At 38.1% G+C, this 19,548-nt stretch overlaps 1 protein-coding gene across 7 annotated transcripts in view; it reads left to right on the top strand.

The window, feature by feature from the left end:
• f (espin protein forked) overlaps positions 1–19,548 on the top strand; it is a 438,384-nt gene that overhangs the window by 287,457 nt on the left and 131,379 nt on the right. The window contains exon 1 of one of the 7 annotated variants that reach the window (XM_083132572.1): positions 17,954–18,300. The exons of the other annotated variants lie outside the window; for them this stretch is intronic. Within the exon in view, the coding sequence (XP_082988698.1) occupies positions 18,242–18,300 (59 nt within the window). The 5' untranslated portion in view covers positions 17,954–18,241. Of the gene's footprint in view, positions 1–17,953; positions 18,301–19,548 lie in introns of those variants that run through there. 7 annotated transcript variants of the gene reach the window in all.

Below are 19,548 nucleotides of genomic sequence, written 5' to 3'. Positions count from 1 at the left end.
TTTTTTCCACCACTGTACCTTGGACCTATGTTTAAAACGGAAGGTTGCAAGCAATAATACAACATGTTTCTTTACTACATGCTTGGAAAACACGTTATTTATTGATTATGAAAGAAATACACTTAGTAAGCAGGCCGAACTGGTCCTAGTGATATTTACAGATGTCACAAAGATACATTTTCCATTCTTCACCTTCTACCCCAGTAAACAGATAGTGTGTCCAGCGTCCACATTTGTTGCATTTACACCATTCTTGTTGTCTGCTACACAAAACCTGAAAGATACAAAAGAATCCTATAGTACTATCTTGCATTGTGATTCGCCGGCTCAAGGTACAAGACGCACTGATGGTCCACGTTACACGAGCGTGTGTTGCTATCCAAATATGGCTTCCTACATGCTGCGATATAACCCACTTGACAAGATGTATGCTCATTTTACTCACCAAATACTGAGGAACCCAATGTGTCTTCATATACCAGTCTTTCTTCAGTCGTTGAAATGTTATTCACAAGCAACTGGGAGGGAAAATATTTAGTTTATACCACACAAAACAATCTTTTTGATCTTGTGCACACACACCACAATTAAACAGCTTCAAGGTTACGGGGATACTTCACTACGCCAGATGGCAGAACATACTTCCGTAGGAACTCCCTAGGTGGCAGCAGCTCTCAGATACTGACATCGGTCCAAGGTACACTATGCTCTAGGTACAACACTCTCCCCTACTCATCACGATATGTTTCTTTGTTAATTGATTATACATTTTCAGATACTCAACAGATTTCTGTGCAGAATAAACAAAATGGCACAGAATGAATGAAAATACAAAGTCACAAAACGCGCAAATAACCACAAACTATCAAACATCAAGTATCAAAAAATGTGTTTTAACTAGTGTGAAAAAAAGATGTTTAAAACACATTCTTTTAAATGCTTTAAACATTTCTAAAAAAACAAAGTCATGTGTTTTAAACGTTTAAAACAAGTTGTTTTAAACACTTTTGTTTTAAACATGCCAACCCTGGATGGGAATACCAAAAATATCAGTATTGACCCAGCATCGTGAAGTGTAAGGGGTGACCCCCTTTCCAAAGACACACAAATATCAACCACCCTTCCGCGTACTGCATTTTGCAGAATATCAAGGCTCTGGACTCAAAGCCAGTATGATCCTCTGTGAACTAGTGTTGTATGCTGCCCATATGTGTTGGTGATTGTCCCTTCATCCATGTAATCATCATTCATCCTCATTTTCGCGATTATCCAAATGTGGCAGAAATGCGAGGTAAAATAAACTAAATCAGACACCGGTCTTGGACGTCCGCAGGATTTTTTTTTCCAGGGAGAGCAAAGGATGCATATTTTCCCCCCATAATAGTGACTCCTCCACAAAAAACACTGTTTCAGTCTGAAATTATCATGTTCCTTCAACGCACTTACAATAATTAACATAATTTACTGTGATTGAAATGAAATTATGTGTGAAATATATAATTTTTAGGTTGACATTCATTTTCCATGTGGGGCCCGTGGCCCCCTTTGTCCCCGTTCCGGACGTCAATGGCGATGAGACTTCATGCACTGGCCATAAGTCATTACATGTGAAGAAACACCTTAGCACTCAATGTTTCAAATGGAGTCATGTTAAACGTGAAGGTTAAAGCTTAATGTTTGCGAATTTTCCCATACCACACCACGTGCTAATATGTACCTAGCCAGAGGGCGCAATTGTATCGCCGTATATCCCCCCATTACCTCACTTATTCTCTTTCGCGTCCGGTGCATGCAGTCCACAACGCCAACGGCAAGGTGAGGCTCCTCGTGCAAGGTCGGATGCGAGTCGTTTCCGTAACGGTAGCCGAGCGCAGGTTGAATGCCCGCTATGGAAGCGCCTTAGTTCCGCGTGCGGCCTGCAGGTGTCATTAGCGCTGCCCCAGTGAGCATAACAAATCGTTCGGCGTAGGTTACTCCGAATTAACCTGCAATCAGCAGCTGGTATTGGTCGGCAGTTGATTACATCACAACACAATTTAGTCGGAGTGGGCCGTAAATGGCTTAAACTCTACAAATACCGTTCGTAGGTGTGCGTAACCCTTACGTTGGCGTTGTTAATGATAGAAATTCAAGATACCAGAAGTGTTATCAGTTATCATATCACTACTCCATTACATTCCGTTACTTCCTTGTACAGGGTGGTGCAAAAGAAATGTACCGAAACTCCTTTCTGAAACTTATTTTCTGCGGGAATTTGATACAAGTTTTTCTTTTTAATATTAATGCGCCATTCTCACAGATCTTGGACACCCCTAGCATGACAATGAAGTAACATTAGGCATTCCAGTGTTACATGTGTACAGTAGCGGTGACTAAGGGATGGTTTTGCTGCCGCACAATGCTAAAACTTATCTACCAAAGGAAACTAAACTTCATTTGCATCCCCCCCCGCCCCCCCCCCCCCCAGTTTTGGAACCCAATCGCCGCCACTGCGACATACACACGAAAAATAACAGGTAGAATAGTAGACATGAGATTGGATTAAAATGTTCATAATGAACTGTTTTCATATAATTGTTAAATACTTTGTGGTGTCTGCTAACAAATGAGAAAAAACTTGAGTATGACGACATAGCCTGAATGCATGAAAAGTATTATCGAAAATGTGTTAAGGTGGGTGAGGCTTGAAAAATGTAGCAAAGTTTGACTTCATTTGTCTGTGAAGCATGTATGGGCTACAGATGTTAATAATTTTTGTTGGTGAAATGTGCAAATTATATGCATTCACAAACATTTAATCCTTTATGCAATTCGTGGAATGCCTCTTGTGCACATTCATAGAGCATATCATTACATATTTTGTATGTCGATGGAACATGGAAATCTTAAGAATCAAATAGATAGAGGGAACAGTAGTGGCGTACCAAGAGAGGTTTGGTTGTGGCCATGCCCAGTGGCGGCAAGGTCTCTTATTTAAAGGGGGGTACTTCGAGTTAGAGGGGTCTTCGAACCAAAGCCATTAAGGAAGCATTAATTTAGAAGATTTGAATGTTTTTAAATTTTAAACAATAGAGTTGAAAAGTTACTAAAGTCTATCTACTACATGGGGCACTTTCTTCAGTTAGGCAGGGGACCCCAAAACTACGGTAGTATCGCCACCACTGATGTTGAGAATTCCTAAATCATATCTTCTGGTAACCAATAACATTTGTTTAAATAGCTGAGAATGATTCATCAGCAGAACAACATTATTTTGGTATTCGAACACATTTTTTTGGAGGTGACAAAAAAATTGATCAAAATTTCCCAATTTAGTAAATACATCAAATTTATCTTTATGATTATCAAAAAACTTAATCATACCTGTTTTGTTAATTCGAACAAATGTGTACCTAGAAACACTGAGTGTTCAAAAAGAGCATAACTCTCCCTCATGGTCTTCTCCCCAACCCCCCATGCAAAATATCTGGGCACGCCACTGATCTATAGAATAATCACTAATATTCGGCAAAGCGTGCTTGAACTGCAAGAGCTCCCTAGTCGATGACGAAGCAGCTAGCGTCCATTTTGTCTGTTCGTGCCACAAGGCACACGCTGCTGTGATAATTCAGCAAAATAAAGAACTACCTGTTATCGGACCACTGAGTGACAGGCGGTACCGCTGGCCGAACAGCTTGTATAACGGTCGCAGGCCAGGCCAAAGGATGATTCTGTCAAATGCCAAGATTATGGGGAAAAGACAGCAGTTGCCTTTCAGGAGTAACGATTCGTGATGACGCAGCTGGTACTGCCCGCCATCTGTCGTGTGTAAAAAGAAACGTCTTTAACCCGGTATACCAATTAAGGCACAATGGAGTCCCGGAATCAGTTGTTCCGTTTTTTTGAAACTGTTGCAGAAGTTTCATATTTGAAGGTCTCCAAGCTGATGTCAGTGTTAAAGCCTGTGTTCCATAATTCCCATTAGGGTTACTGTTGGCAGAATAGCAGTTGGAAATGATGACCCCATGCACTTGAATTGCCATTATTTTTACGTACGAATTTATGAAAGTTTCTTCATATTCTTACGGTTACCAAATACATTTGTAAATATGGAATGCCTACTTTGTAGACATGGAACGTTTGAAAATCTTAATGCCAAAAGTTTTACCGGTTTCTGGAAGAACTTTACCTGCTTCAGTAATTATGCACTGGCAATGTATGTTACTGCAGGCGTACAGTCAAATCGTCAACTCTCTCCGAACGCAGCACATTGCATAGTAGTTCGAATCCCACTTAAAACTGTACGTCCAGTCCCGATTAGCCTATCTGTGCATAAAGTGAGCTTACAACAACAACTCAAACAAATTCTGTCTAAAAGCAGAGTTTCTTGTTAGAGTCCTGGTTCTGGTGTGTTTGATTTCATATTTATTTTATCGATTTCTTACCTCATGATTAACCTAGCATGGCGTAAAGTGACCTAGAAAAGTAAAAATACAAACAGAAAAGATGTAGTAAATATGCCTACCGTGTGAGCAATATTATGATGCGCAGAAACGAGTTAATCATTAAACTTATTTGTATTACTTGTTTTATGTCCCTTTTCTTCATCCTTAGCCTAATCGCGACGATGATGAAGACATGATTATATGAAAAATTAATGGACACTCGTAAAGGAACCCATGCCATGCCAGGAGTCAAACCTGACTCCGTTGGTGGTGAAATCTTGAATCTGGCACTCAACGACCTCCTACCTTCTTTAAACATTGAATTTGATGTCCACAAATGGGAGTCCTCAGAACCACAAGCTCATTGAAACATCTTAAGTCTACCCTTTATAACTGCATAACCCTACTAAAATTATATACCTAAAAAATCCTACTAAGAATAAATCATATGTATATTTTTAATTATAATTAACTTTGTGAGTATGCGTAAAGCTGTATAGTATTATACAAATTAGGTATCTAACGCTAGCTTACGGATCATTACATTTATGAAACATCCTTAAAAGAAAGCACAATGAAGGCGATATCCATACTTTTTCATCCATACTGGCCACACTTTTCATGCATTATGCAATAGTAAAAGTTGCAGAAGACAACACATTACCGAAAGTGACGCTGCATGTTCGAACTTGTCGAAGATGGAGTGTAGATTCTACCAAGAAACACATTCCCTTTGCTTTGCCTTATGACACATTCGGCAATGTTAGTTTTCATAATGTCTCAATGCCAATTTATGGACAAAGTTGTGTCTATACATCACCACTTTGGAGCAGCAAACATGATGACAATTTGGTAGTTTTTTTTTCCTGTTATCACAACGCATTGTTGGTGCAATACCTCAGTATAGATTTAACAGCAAGGAGTGTTCGGTTACTTATCTTGTGCTCATTTTACATATTTAATTTCTGTATGTGACGTTATAGATTTTTAAGAATATGTTATATATATTATATCAAGAAGCCACACGGTTACAAGTTAACGTAAAGTTACAACGAAAAGTTAACAGTGTTAATTTACAAGAACAGGACAAAATCGTTAATTATTTCATAGAAAGTTATTATGCAGTGCAGTTGAATTACCATGAACATTTTTATAAAAAAAACTGAGTCATTAACATTTACATGAATTAGGTTAGCTATGTAGTGGCCACTCAGTGGCGGCGATTAGGGGGAGCGAGGGGGCAGTTGCCCCCACTTTTTGCCACTTTTGCCCCTTATCTTGCCCCCCCCCCCTTTTAGAACCCAACCGCCGCCTCTGTGGCCACTAATACTTTATAAACGGTCATAATCATTTTTTACTGTCGGTGGAAGGCTCGTCACTTTTTACAATGCACTTGTTCATATTTAGGGAGGTTTTTTTTTTAATTTTCAAGAAATGTCCTCACAATTTTTCAATCTTTATTAAACGCACCTTTCATTTAGTTTGATTGCTTGATTGAGTTCGTGTTTTAAGTCCACTTTATGCAGTAAGGCTAATCGGGAATGGACCTACAGTCTAAAGTGGAATCCGAAGCACTATGTACCTCCACCAGGTATCGAACCCGGGACCCCTTGATTACAAAGCGACTACGCTACCACTGCGCCACCTTTCCTTTAGGAGTTAAATTTTATATTTAATTGAAAGTGAAAGCTTGAAAAAATATTAACAAATCAATATATTTGTATAAAGATTATGCTACTGCTTCAACTATTGGTTGTCGAGCATTGCTTTCTACCAACAAGCAGCTTTCTCTCGAAGTTTGAACGGATCTTATCGCATTCTACAGCACACAGAAATTACAGAACTTCCTCAATTATAAAACAGCTGAGTAATGGACAAAAAATATTGAAGATTACCCTTTCGTCCCAGGAGCCATGCACGCGTTTATGGCTACCGACTTTTCACTGTGACATTCACTTTGGTCCCTCAGAAAGGAATCGTGCTGCAGTGCCGTGATTCTGTAGTGGTTAGAGCTTGCTTCTCTCTCGTGGCGTGTGGTAAATGTAAAATTGTTAGGTTAACAAGCGAAAGCAGCTTACTTCGAAGTCCACAACTGATTTATATGGCGGTAAATGTCACAGCAGGGCTTTTTAATATAATTCGTGACTTATGTGAAAATTCTTCGAAGAGCATCCGTGATTCACATTTCTATTTGCGTATGGCACGTGGTGGAGATGTAGGGTGTTCTTTTGTCAATGTACTAAAGTATCAACCGCTCTTCTTTGTATTCATTGCAGGCTAATGGGGTTCTGGCGATTGGAGTCGCTCACTGATTGATCGGTGGTTTTGTGTATACTGTAAATTTACCAACTCCTAAGAAATCAGGTTGCCAACTCATAGGAAATCAGGTTGCCAACTCATAGGAAATCAGGTTACCAACTCATAAGAAATCACGTTGCCAACTCCAGAATCACCATCATCATTTCACTTATAAGAATAATTTTATTTACAATTTCTATCGATTTTCCTCCTGTATTTTATTCTCTAGACTTCAGGCTTTGCAGATAGCGTAGCAAGCCTAGAATATACGCCCCTGTTCAACATCAACTATGGTGTCTTGTTGCACCATTAGCTGTCGAACAGCACAACGTATGGAGGCCTTTAACACTCCATTAGGTGTTGTGTTACACCAATTAGGGTGTTAAATGACTTTTGATGGCAAGTCAGTTGAAATTTCTTTGCAGTGTATGTTTCCTTTTAATTCTGTTGTTACATTACATAGACACATTATGAGGCTTGCTCTCATAGATCACGCTTCAATGGAAAAATAGACTGGTCAGTGCCTTGTTTTCATAGAAGAGCTTGTCTTTTTAGTACTAATGGATTGTAACCATTATAAACATCTTATGGTAAGGATTATGCCATATCCACACCAATTTGGGATGTGTCTGTGTGCATAATGTCCAGACAGGCACGTAGCCAGGAGGAGGGCTAAGGGGACTGAAGCCTCCCCCCACCGAAATCCTACAAATATCTAATTTAAATAGTGTATAGAGGTAATTAATTTTACTTCCTTAGCAGGAATAAACATTAGAACGAAAAAAGTTCAGTGTGTAATAGAGGAACCAGATTATATTTTTATATTCTACCATTTAATACAAAGAATAAATGGATCACACAGCTCTCAAAATGTATAGTTTTCTTTGTGAGAGGTCACAGAATATAAACTTTTTATCAGTAAAATTTGGCCCTAACTTTTAAAACCTTTATTTAACAGAATGGGTAGAAGTTAATAACAAATACAATAACTATGAATTTCAGTACACTAATTGCACAAAATGTAAGAAAAATAATGGACAACAGTTTGTGTTGGATGTTCACTAATAAGGTGGATCGAGAAGCAAAGTTTCTCTATTTATATAGTAATAATAATAATAAAAAATATTTTGTTTATTAAAATTGGTTTAATTTTAATAACTTACAATAGTTATTATTGTAAAATAACAATTATAACCGTGGTAATAATAATTAACGTCATTATTATTTCTCCTATTCAAGTTTTATTATTGGCCGCCCCCCCCTGGACAAATACTTCTTGCGACGCCTGTGCTGGTATAAGGATGAGCCCCCCCCCCAGAAATAAGATAGTACACACATTGTTACATTGACTACGCGGGGCTGTAGTCAAGGGTATACGGCGGTCTGCCATTTAATCCAAAAAATAGATGCTCCACAGTTTTCAAAATTCCTAAAAATATACTTGTAGTTTTAAGCGAGAAGTCAGGCATCACAAACCATATGAGTAAACTTTCCCGTAACTTTTACAGCCTTTTCTTGATTAAGGTATGCAAAAGTTAAGAATAAAATACAGTGAATGTGAATTTCACGATACTAAGTGTGTGAAATGGAAAGAAAAACATGATATAACAGTTGTGTTGGATATTCACTCATCTGTTAAATCTAGTAGTAAAGTTTTCGGTTTTATATAATAGTAAAATGCAATAAAATTATTTATTTTTTATTTAGTTTATAATATTTGTTATTAGATAATAACAATAACATTTTTATTTTTTTATTAATTCTACTATTCAGGTTTGATCATTGGCCTGACCCCCACTCCCCGAAAAGTTTTTGGGGACGCCCATGTTTGACATTTGAGTGTCTTCAGAAAGGCCATCCTTTACATCCCAACTTCATCTTGACTACATACGAATGACATTGTTGAAATACACTGGGAGGAAATAGACAAGCATGGGCTACTTTTATTTCCCAAATGTAGTACATATAATAAGCTATTGGCCTGTGGAAAATGAAAATAATAATGATTATGCGACCTTATCCTTTGGCAACAAGGGGCGCTTGTTTGCCATTCTACGTCACGTATGCAGACGACATTGTACCGCTGGCAATACAAACCACGAGGCGAAAGGTTGTCAGTGTGTTATGGGGGCAGGGAACGCGCTCGACCAGCGCCACAGTGGAAGCTATCATTGTCTCAAGCTCACTGCTGCTCCATAATCGAATCCCTTCACAAGAACGTGCTTCTTTTTTGGCTGCATCGTACAAAAGAGGTTTCGGAAGTAGTTCGTCTTCTTACTTCAAGGTGAAAAGCGGAAGTTCTTTCGTTATTGCTTATCCATAATAATAAAAATGTAATAATAATAAATCGTCTTTATTAGAGCGGGCTTGTTTCGCCTTTCTTACAACAGACCCTTGTCTGGAAGATTAATACAATACAATGGAATAAAGAGTATACATTGAGAAAAAGATAAAAACATCAAAGGATTGCATATCAATACAAATAAGAACAATTATATATATATATATATATATATATATATATACACACACACACAAATGAAGAAGGAGACAGTAAACACTTACCACACAAAAAGAAAAAGTTTGATATTTCGCGACCCAGGTCGCATTTTCAAGGGAGAAGAAAGAGATCGTGCTTAAGAAGAGTCCTTCTTCATTTGTGTTCATACACCCTTCTGACACCTTTTCTCATCCTATTACTGTATATATATATATATATATATATATATATATATATATATGTATATATATATGGTTGGTTGGAGTTGGTGTTTTAAGTCCACTTTATGCACAGTAAGGCTAATCGGGACTGGACCTACAGTTTAAAGTGGGATCCGAACCACTTGTGCCTCCACCGGGTATCAAACCCGGGACCCCTTGATTACAAGGCAATGACGCTACCACTGCGCCATGGGGGAGGTATATTATATATATATATATATATATATATCCAATGTTTGATTTGCTATGGCAAATTGCAGAATACCTATATACCCTACCAATGTAAAGGAAGGGGTGATGGGACGAGTAGAAATACACTGTTCATTGAAGTATAGAAAAAAAACGCTTATTTTTTATGATAGGCCGATAAAATAGATTACACCCGTTCTAATATATATCATTCTAGTAGAATAAATACAGAAACCTACTCCAAAATTGATGTTTACGCATTTTCCCACACTTACTTTAAAGAAAGATTGTTTAAATCAGAGTTTTTCCAAATTCCAATTCCCACAATTTCTGCTTCTTGTCGTGGAGGTTGAACTGGCCACACGGTGATATTATTTGGCAAGACTGTCATCTTGTCGTGCACATTTAGTTGGGTGTATTATCTCTATTGTGAGTAGAGTATACGAAGAAAATTGAATACAAGTTTCTCTTTCAATGGAAACCCTTGTGATTAAAGCTTGCGGTCAAATGAATCACGAACAAGTCGTTGAATTGAGTGCTAAAATAGACAATTGAAAGTCGTCGAACAGCGTTCCTATTGGAAATCTTGAATGGTCTAAATTTACCCACATACACGATCAAAGAATAATTGGACATGCACGGCATGAAAAGAAATAAATATACTAGCGATTAGCCGAAACAAAGATAATAATTTTTTTTCCTAAGGAAGATTTAGGGCATGTTAGAAACTCAAAAGAAGTGCGATGTTCATGAATAGGGCTCGAAAGTTGAGGAAATATCGTCTTTTTTCCTTGTGTCCGAAGACGAAGCCCAACATAATATATGTTCATTTTGGGTCATTGTAGGCCAGAAAAAGGTGGGTTTTATTTGTCCTTTTTTGCCTTTTTCGGCGTTTTTTTGGCTTATTGGTCATTTTTTAGCCTTTTCTTAGGTCTTAACGGCTTTCTTTTGCAACTTCACCTTCTTTCGACTACGTTTTTACTGCCCATTCTCAATTTAAATCATCATCAGTTCATCACCTTTTAAACATCCTTTCTGTAGTAAATATATTACCCAACTGAGGTAAGGTTTCCGAAGTCCTATTTCTGTAACCCTAGTGTGGTTAGGCCAAATATGATTCTTCAAATATGATTTTTCATAATATGTTAATTAAAAAAATATATAATGTCTGAAGGAAAATGCATTTCATTCATATTGTTTTTTCGCACTGTGTGTTCCATACCACCAGAATTTTGTATTTTTTTATGCATTAAATATGTAATTAAAACTGAAGTTATTAATTAATTTGGATCACATTTATACGTCCTTTTTTTCGTTTTTAGGTCCTTTTTTAATATTTTTAGGACTTTTTATAGGTATTTTTTTTTGGCAATTTATAGGTCTTCAACTTCCGAGGCCTATTCATGAATTTTCTCGGTATTCGTAGTCTAAATGTAATCTGAGATAGCAGAGAAACGATGTGAGCACAACAAAATGATTTTATAAAAATCTTATTTCCACAGATGTACAGATTGTTGTTTTTCATTGTGTGTTTATCTAAATTTCAATTTAAGATCAACACAAAATATGTTTTACGGTTGGTTGTTGAATATATTTTATCATCACATTACTCACTTCTGAAGAAATATACACCATTCTTTGTTGTATAATTGCCATTAATTAAACACAGAATGTTCCACCACTCCTCCTCTTGTTTCTCGCAAGTCACAAACACGTGTTCACACTTTGTCGCTTTCTCTTCACCACAGAATAGAAATAAAAAGCGTTCTGTACCTCGATACTTTTTTCCGACAATCGATTTCAATAGCATGTGCTTTTATTGGTCGACAGCCAGGCTTGGATGGCGTTATTTAGAACCGTTCCTAATTAGATATTCTTGGACCGAACCTGTGAGAAATATGGCGTGGTCTCTGACGCCATTCCCTTTTAAGCGTTCGATCCAACTGCTTGTTCGTGAGTAATTTGATCGTGTACGAACAGCTTAGAAAGAAACGTGCAGGAATTTCACATACATTCGATGAAACAGTTCTTCAGCTGCCCTTTGAATATTATGTGTTTATCAACATGCTGGTCTGCAAGAAGTTGCTCTTTCCTCCAAGTTCTGTATACGAGATACATTATGATTATCGACTTCAATTAAGCTTTTGATATTGGAAGTTATGCAACCGAGTGTTATAATTAATTACTTTTCTCACATACACGTATATATTGCAAATTCTTCAGTGGATATATTGAATTTCTTACATGGATTTACCCATCCCTCATCTCTTCCACCGAGATTACCCATTCTCAAACTTTTCATAAGCTATTAAGTATGAATGCACCCTTTGTCTATCATTGAGATATGGGGTCTCCCTCGGTGGCCAAGCATGTCATGAAGGTTTCGAGAAGGCCTGCCAGGGCATGGCTGTGAGTCATGGTCAATTTCACCTCGTTATTTTCATCGTCGCATTAGCCTCAAAGAGGTAGCGACGTCAGAAATCCCAAGATATGGAAACACTTTGCCAAATACCTTATCGACTCTGGTTGAACAATTTTCCTCTCATTCCTCGCCCACACTTATGTGGTCGTTCTCACGGACAGAACAAACAAAGAGGAGACTGGAATTTGTAACTCATTCCGAAAGCACCCCTCTGCCCATTACACGAACCAGAATTACACACGAGTACACGCTCGTATAAGTATGTAAATTTGTTCTTTGTTCAAGAGATTAGTGTGTGTACTTCCATCATTTAGCGCCGGCGAATTTACAGTGGAGACTTCGCACGACATTTTTGTTCCACATTCTCACAGTCCAAGACCTCATTACCATTTGCCATTGTAGGTTAGGTGCAAACAGTAGTTCTCGATATATTTTTGTCTCTATTTGTTTCTACTAAGTAACATGTGTGCCATACTATCTTGTCCTGGAGCAAATAGGGCATTGTGTATTTGTTAATTTAATTTGAAATTATAAATCTTCAAGAATGTGATTACTGCATGGGAAAATCCATATAAAATGGTCCCAATGGTTGTAACTGCTATGCAAGGGTAGTTCAAAACAGGCATGTGTTTTTTTTTTCTTTTGCACAGCTTCGTGAAAAAATAGCTGCCATTTTTTCGTGGCTTCCCGCATTTTAAGTCTTTGCAGACAGTTTTTTTCTGCCCCTTTTGCGTAATTGCGAATGTGAGGAAGAATGATGATAATATGAGATGAAATATTTATGGACGACACAACACGAGCCCCCCCCCGGAAGATTATACTGACCGCGAGTACAGACGCCAGGGCCTCGCTAGTCTGCAAAATGCAGCCCAGCGTATAGTATGTGAATGGGAGGTTAATATTTAGGTGTCTTTGGAAAGTCATTAGCCAAAAGTGGTAGAAAAGTCATGTCAAATACGTATGTCAATAGAATGTTCCTGATAAAATACCAACTAATGCGAACAGGTTGATCCATGACTTGATGAAGTGGAAGACCACTCTGCGTTGGTGCTTCAATATGTAAACCTTGTACTTAAGTTGCGACAAAGTTTATAGCTTCAAGTCCAAAGAACCCAACGGAATCTTTGCATGCTCGGCAAGTGACGTGAGGAATAGTTTCTCTGAAGATGCTGTCAGGAAAGCTGGCTTGTGAACTCAGCCGACATTTGTGGAGCTTTAGATCTTCCATGGTTATACCTTCACCCATCATAGCGGGTGCATCAATGGTTGCTTCAGAAAACAGTTAGCTCTGCTTTCATTGGTGTGGATTGCAAAGAAGCAATTGATGCGAAGAATATTGGACAATAAAAGGCACGGCTTGCATTTTTTCCGGGATCTGCTTGAGGAGTCGATCGTGAGCTCTTGCTTCGACCCACTAATCACACCTGGATGCAGTCTAATTGCACGGCGTTAATTGCAGTTGCTGATTAGTCATTAGATTATGCAACCGTAAGATGTACTGCCATAAATCTTTGCTCTGATATACAGGGTAAGTCAAATGAGGTTCCCAATTTCAATAGTTTTTTTTATGTATATTTTATGCAGCAGATGTGAGTACAATTAGTACTCATTAAAGGAAAACTGAATAAGTTTATTTTAGCAAAATTACGAAGTCACAGCATTTGTAGAAAAGTAAAGAACTAACACTCAGTACCGTAAAGTTGAAGTCCTGATTCGAACGCCACTGGATTTCAAAGAAAGTTGTGTGACAACCGCGAGTCAAGTGCATGATAAAGTTTACGCAAGTTATATTACTTTTCTATGATTTAGTGCTGTCCTGCCTACCAAAATATAAACTGCATCAATTATACATAAAACTGTTGTAACTTATTTCTACCACAAATAGCGACCCATTCTCTTTACCACTCCCATAAAGAACAAGATCTAGATACGTAGAAAAATGCTATTTTAGCCCATATATGTATTTTGTATGGCATTTAGGGATATAATATATGTGACTGCCTCTCCGTAAAATATCCCCCACAAGATATTTTTTCTGTAGCCATCACGGACTACAAAAAATGTGCATTGCAAGTTTTGGAATTAGTCTATGACATGAATTGATTGATTTGGTTTATTTTACTTCACTTTTCTGACACTTTTGGCAAAGATCTGTGACATGAATAACTAATCGTTTTTCTAATTCCTTTTGGTGCACTACCTCACTTAGTACTCCAGCAGTTTGTTTCTTTATACAACATATTTGCAGAAGATACAATTAAACCCACAAGTGTATCAATATACGCTGTATAAAACACACCTTATTACTATCTTCGTTGACTCTACCTATCATAATAGTTTGGTACAGTGGGATCCATGAGTATTACCGTGCAAATTGTCCATGACCATGTTCGTGCACTTTATTTGACCCAATAAGAGCTTCAGGAATTAAAAGAGAACTCAAAACAAGCTGTTCACAACTTCTCGACCAGCATACATAAAAATCCATCGCTTAAAAAAACATAGGATATAAGAGAAAAAATATTGAAATAGTCGTGGACAATTTGAACGGTAATACTCATGGATCCCACTGTACCTACCACAATTAAAATATCATTTCCATTATTTTGTTCCGTGATTATATTCTGTGCCAAGTTGCAATATGTATTTCTTGTAATTATGTTATACTTCTAAGAATTGTAGTGAATTTCCATAAGTACTTGTGCATTATGTACCCACAAATGTACACAGTGAACATAACCTTTAAGATTAAAATATGTAAGAGTTTACGAAGAGTTATTTGGAATTAAGAAAGTGTAAAAAGAATCTGAACTTGTTGAAATGTTCAATGCCGTGTGGAAAGAAGTGCGTCGTTGAGTCAGTTCTGAGTAAGACTATCCTAACAATACATATCAACTTAATTAGCTTAATGGGAAAAGTAAACAATATTTAGAAACTAATGACATCTAAAAACTAACTTTTCTCTGTGTTCCTCCATTATTTACCATCCTTAACAAATTTCTATCTTAATTTCATGCTCAATGTTAGTACGATATCAATTAAAAGAATTGTTTGCCATTAAAGAGAAATGGCACGAAATAACCTGCATGATAATTGCCTGTCAACCTTAAGAAAACATAGGTTTTTATTGCCTTCTAGGACATTTTCCATTATCTTACTGTTTTCATACCAGCAACAAGCGAAAAATCATCTTGCTCAACTTTTACTGTTGCTGAAAGTCCTATTAGGCAAACCCAATCAACTGACATGAGTCGTCATTTCGGGTCGAAGCTTTCTTTTAATGTAGAAATTGATGGCAGATCCTCAAATCGTTGAAGAGAAATTGAAGGACGGTCCATTAACCTATATGGACTCCTATTCGCAGTCTCCCTTCCCCTACTTGAACGCCGTCCACTGTTGCCGCATGCCATTTGTTGAGGAAATTGCCCCAGATTTGAGAAATTCCAACTGTGACTGCACACGCGAACATGCAGTGTATTCCAGTGATGTGATTTGAATAGAACTTATGCGTTCCTTGTTAATAGGTTATCTGTTTTGCCAACCAGAGGCTGTATAAACTGACCTATATTGCTGTTAGTGAAGGTCCGTCTCTGTGTATGTAGCCAATAAGATCTGGAGGGAACGTCAGTATGGTATATGATAGTAATGTGGACATCCAGTAGCGTGCCCACAATTTTGGGGGGGCTTAGGATACTTTTACAGTAGTCAGCTCTCATTTTGCCATCTTTTCCTGCCATTGAGGTTCTTTTTTTAGGTACACTGACCCAAAAAGTGGGGTTTTGACATCCACCAACCCCACTTGGGCACGCCACTGTGGACATCTATTGACTTTAGTGATGCTACACGCTGTTACACATGGGCTTCGCCGGAAAATTTTGTTAGGAGGATCAGGCCATTGAAGCAACTGAATAGTACAAATAAGAACAATAATAATTACCACGGTTATGTTTATTATTATGCAAAGTAACTACTAAAAATGAACGAGTTTTATTCTTTTTCGACTTGACACACCCGATGAGCAAATATTCACCACAACTGTCTTTCATTATATTTTTACATTTCGTACAGTTCTTGTACTGAAATGCATATTTAGTCTATTTTGTTATTAACTTTTGCATGCCCCGTCCAAGCTCTAAAATTTAGGGGGAAATTTAGTCATGAAGTTATAATATTTGGGCTCTTATATTTTTTGGAACTTTGAAAACTGTGGAATCGCTTATTCTGTAGATTAAATGGTATAATATGGGAACATAACCTGCTTTCTGCATTTTATGCTTGATTCAAATGTAAACTAACTGAACTTTTTTCCTGTTAAATTAAAATAAGCTACAGTTCTGGCAAAACTTTTTTTGTAACTTGAAACGAATGATGCCAATTTCCCATGCTGGTACAGTACAATAGTTTTTTTTGTAACAGTAGGCAAAGTGATTATGTCTCAAACAACAACCATACTTTGTTCAGAAAAGAAGGTGTTTTCAACTTACGGTGTACGATTGTCAATTAGGACCACTGGCGGCTATTAGGGGGGCAAGGTGCGGCAGTTGCCCCCCAAATCTTGATACTTTGTTCCCGCGCATTACAGCCTCGTAATGCTAAGCCCTGTCTATCCCTTGCCCCAGTTTTGGCACCCGACCGCCGCCACTGGTTAGGACCATGGTGCTTTTGTCAACTGTCCTATCCCTTGTGATACCGAAGTTATGAAGATTCTAACAAGAATCGAATTAGACAACAGTATACAATAAAATTGTAAAACTGTCTGGTGATTTCAACTACAGGTGTGGATCGGTAACCTTGACAATGTTGCATGCACAAGGTGAAAATTTGTGATTTCAACTGGACGGCATGAGCCGCGGTGGCTCAGTCGGTAACGCGTCTGACTACCATGCTAAAGGTCCCGGGTTCGATCCCCGGCCGGTTCAAATCCGGGAACTTTTCTAACGATGGAAGCGGCCCCGGCGCCCACCCAGCGTCGAATAACATGGGTACCTGGGGGAAACTCTGGGGGGTAAAGGCGGTCAGGGGCGTGATGCTGATCACATCACCCCCACTTACGACCGGATCAAGAAAGTGTGGGGCGTTACCCCCACACCCCCTATACGCCTTCATGGCGTGGTGCTAAGCACAGGGGAGCACTTTACCTTTTTTACAACTGGACGGTGCATTCCCCCCCCCCCCCTTTCCGAAAGACTTACCAAGTACTAAAATTAAAGAATGAAAATATACTTGTTAGCATTTGTTGTATAATCGATGGTTATTAATTTCCTCTGAACGTATTGAAAGTCAAGGATTATATTGGGATCATGAAGGATAGTACCAAAGATTTATGCTTGCAAACTATTATTTATAATAATATGCATAAAATATTAATCAGGAGCTTTACTTTTCATCAACTGGTTCTAACATCCTTTTTTGTTATTCAATAAATATTCAGCTCTTCATCAATTTGGCATGAATTTATTTGCCAGGAAACTTATTTTTATGCAAATTATGACGATCTTAACTACAGGCAAGGTAGATCATGAATACATGTTGTTATATCTATTATTTTACCATCTTCTTACCTATCAATATAATTATAACATAATGATTTTAATTTAAACATTATTTTATTATTTTTATTCCTGAGACACTTGGTTTCGACCCCCTCCGAAATGTATTCCTACATACGTGCCTGTATGCAAGAGTAACTTTGAACATAAAGATTCAACATCTTTTGGGAAATCCACGAGCATTCACTGGAGTGGAACAGTTGCCGGCAATGCATCAGGAAGTAGCACCGCCTCTCCCCTCCTTCCTCTTCGGCTCTTCCCATTGGTCAGCGGCAGCAGCTACGTCACACTTTCTTGCACCGCAGCAGCTGTGTGGAAGGCGGTTGCCCTAGTAAAGCTCGTCATGTATCGGAAAGGAAGACGTCTACCTTCTCGGCAATAGTCGGGCGGAAAGCAGAAGGCTGCGTGACGTGTGTTTCGTAGTGGCAGCGAGTGTAATGTGTGCTCCGGTTTTTATGCTAAAGAGGCAGTGGAATAGTTAAGCGTGTGGTTATGTTTACGTGATGCCTTCGTTAACGTGAATGTGGAAAACATGAGTGTGGTTCGAAATGTAAATTCCAGTTTACAAGTGATCAGCAGATTAAAACTGCAAAGGAGTGTAAACAATACGTCAAAACAAGGACTTATTGCCGTCTAGGATGGCAAAAGTTCTTCGTCACACCAGTATCAAGCGAACCAGCGAAAGATCAGGATTCAAGTAAGTTTATTGTTGCTTTAAAACATTACAGAGTAGTAACAGCAATGTCAATCGTGTACCGAAATACAATCTGACGAAGTAATATGTGTGTCACTCATAAGCTTTGTAACGTTGTCCAACTTGAATGTCTAGATCCAGCAAGGAATATGGATTCAAGTTGCTTCCTTACATGCAAACATGTATTCGAGAAGAGACTTATTTTTTATGACACGTTCTAACAAAACAAGACAGTGTAGTAACAATTATATCAGCAATATCGTGATAAATGTTTTAAACAATCATGTACCGAACTACAATGTGACAAATTCCAAGTATTTTGTAGGTAAACCTAAGCTTGATTGATATTTTTTCTTCGTTTTCTGCCACCTTTGGCCAGTTGCGAAGATGGTGATGAATGGACAAACACACACACACAAGTCCTTCAGAGGACTAAATGCAAATGCACTCCAGGGAAGAGAGGTTGACATTTGGGAGTCCTCCCAAAAGTTTACCCCTCCCCCCCTTTACACCCCTAGTAACGTTGTGCAGTTTGGATGTCTAGGTCATTTGTTGGCCGTTTGGAATGTGAAGTGCTTCATTTATAACTTTCTCATAAAATTAGTTCTTTTAACAATTTTCAATATAATACTGACGATGCAACACTTCATTTAGTGCAGTAAAATTGCCCAATTACACATTAGATCAAGGACTCAAAGTTCATGTCCTCTAAATTAGAAGGGTCTCCCCGATGGCGCATTCCTCGCCTTGTAATCAAGCGGTTCCCGGGTTCGATACCCGGTGGAGGCACATAGTGGTTCGGATCCCACTTTAAACTGTAGGTCCAGTCCCGCTTAGCCTTAATGTGCATAAAGTGGACTTCAAGCACCAACTCAACCAAATTCTGAATTAGAAATTCTGTACAACGACCTCTATATTAACACCTCCATCATATCCGCTGATTGGAAAAATTCTAATTACATCTTGCCAAGTTGACCAGTACATGGAACGACTTGTGTTATTAGGATCATCCTTAATTCTATATTAACTGAACATGTTTTTGTAATATTATGTGAACTACTAAATGCAGAGAAGGAAATGGGTATGATTTTACAATACCATAATTTCGTAAATAATTCGAATACTCACTAATTATGGAGTCCTGATGACGTATCTGCAGTTAAGATTTGGTGCTCACGTGTAGAAATTGTAAAGTAACGTGAAGAAGTTGTAAAATAACCTTATCAATTACGACGATGATTCTCGATACAC

This window comes from Lepisma saccharinum, chromosome 12 (genome assembly GCF_977018435.1).
Source record: "Lepisma saccharinum chromosome 12, izLepSacc3.1, whole genome shotgun sequence".
NCBI lineage: Eukaryota > Metazoa > Arthropoda > Insecta > Zygentoma > Lepismatidae > Lepisma > Lepisma saccharinum.
This window is presented reverse-complemented; position numbering and strand designations above follow the sequence as displayed.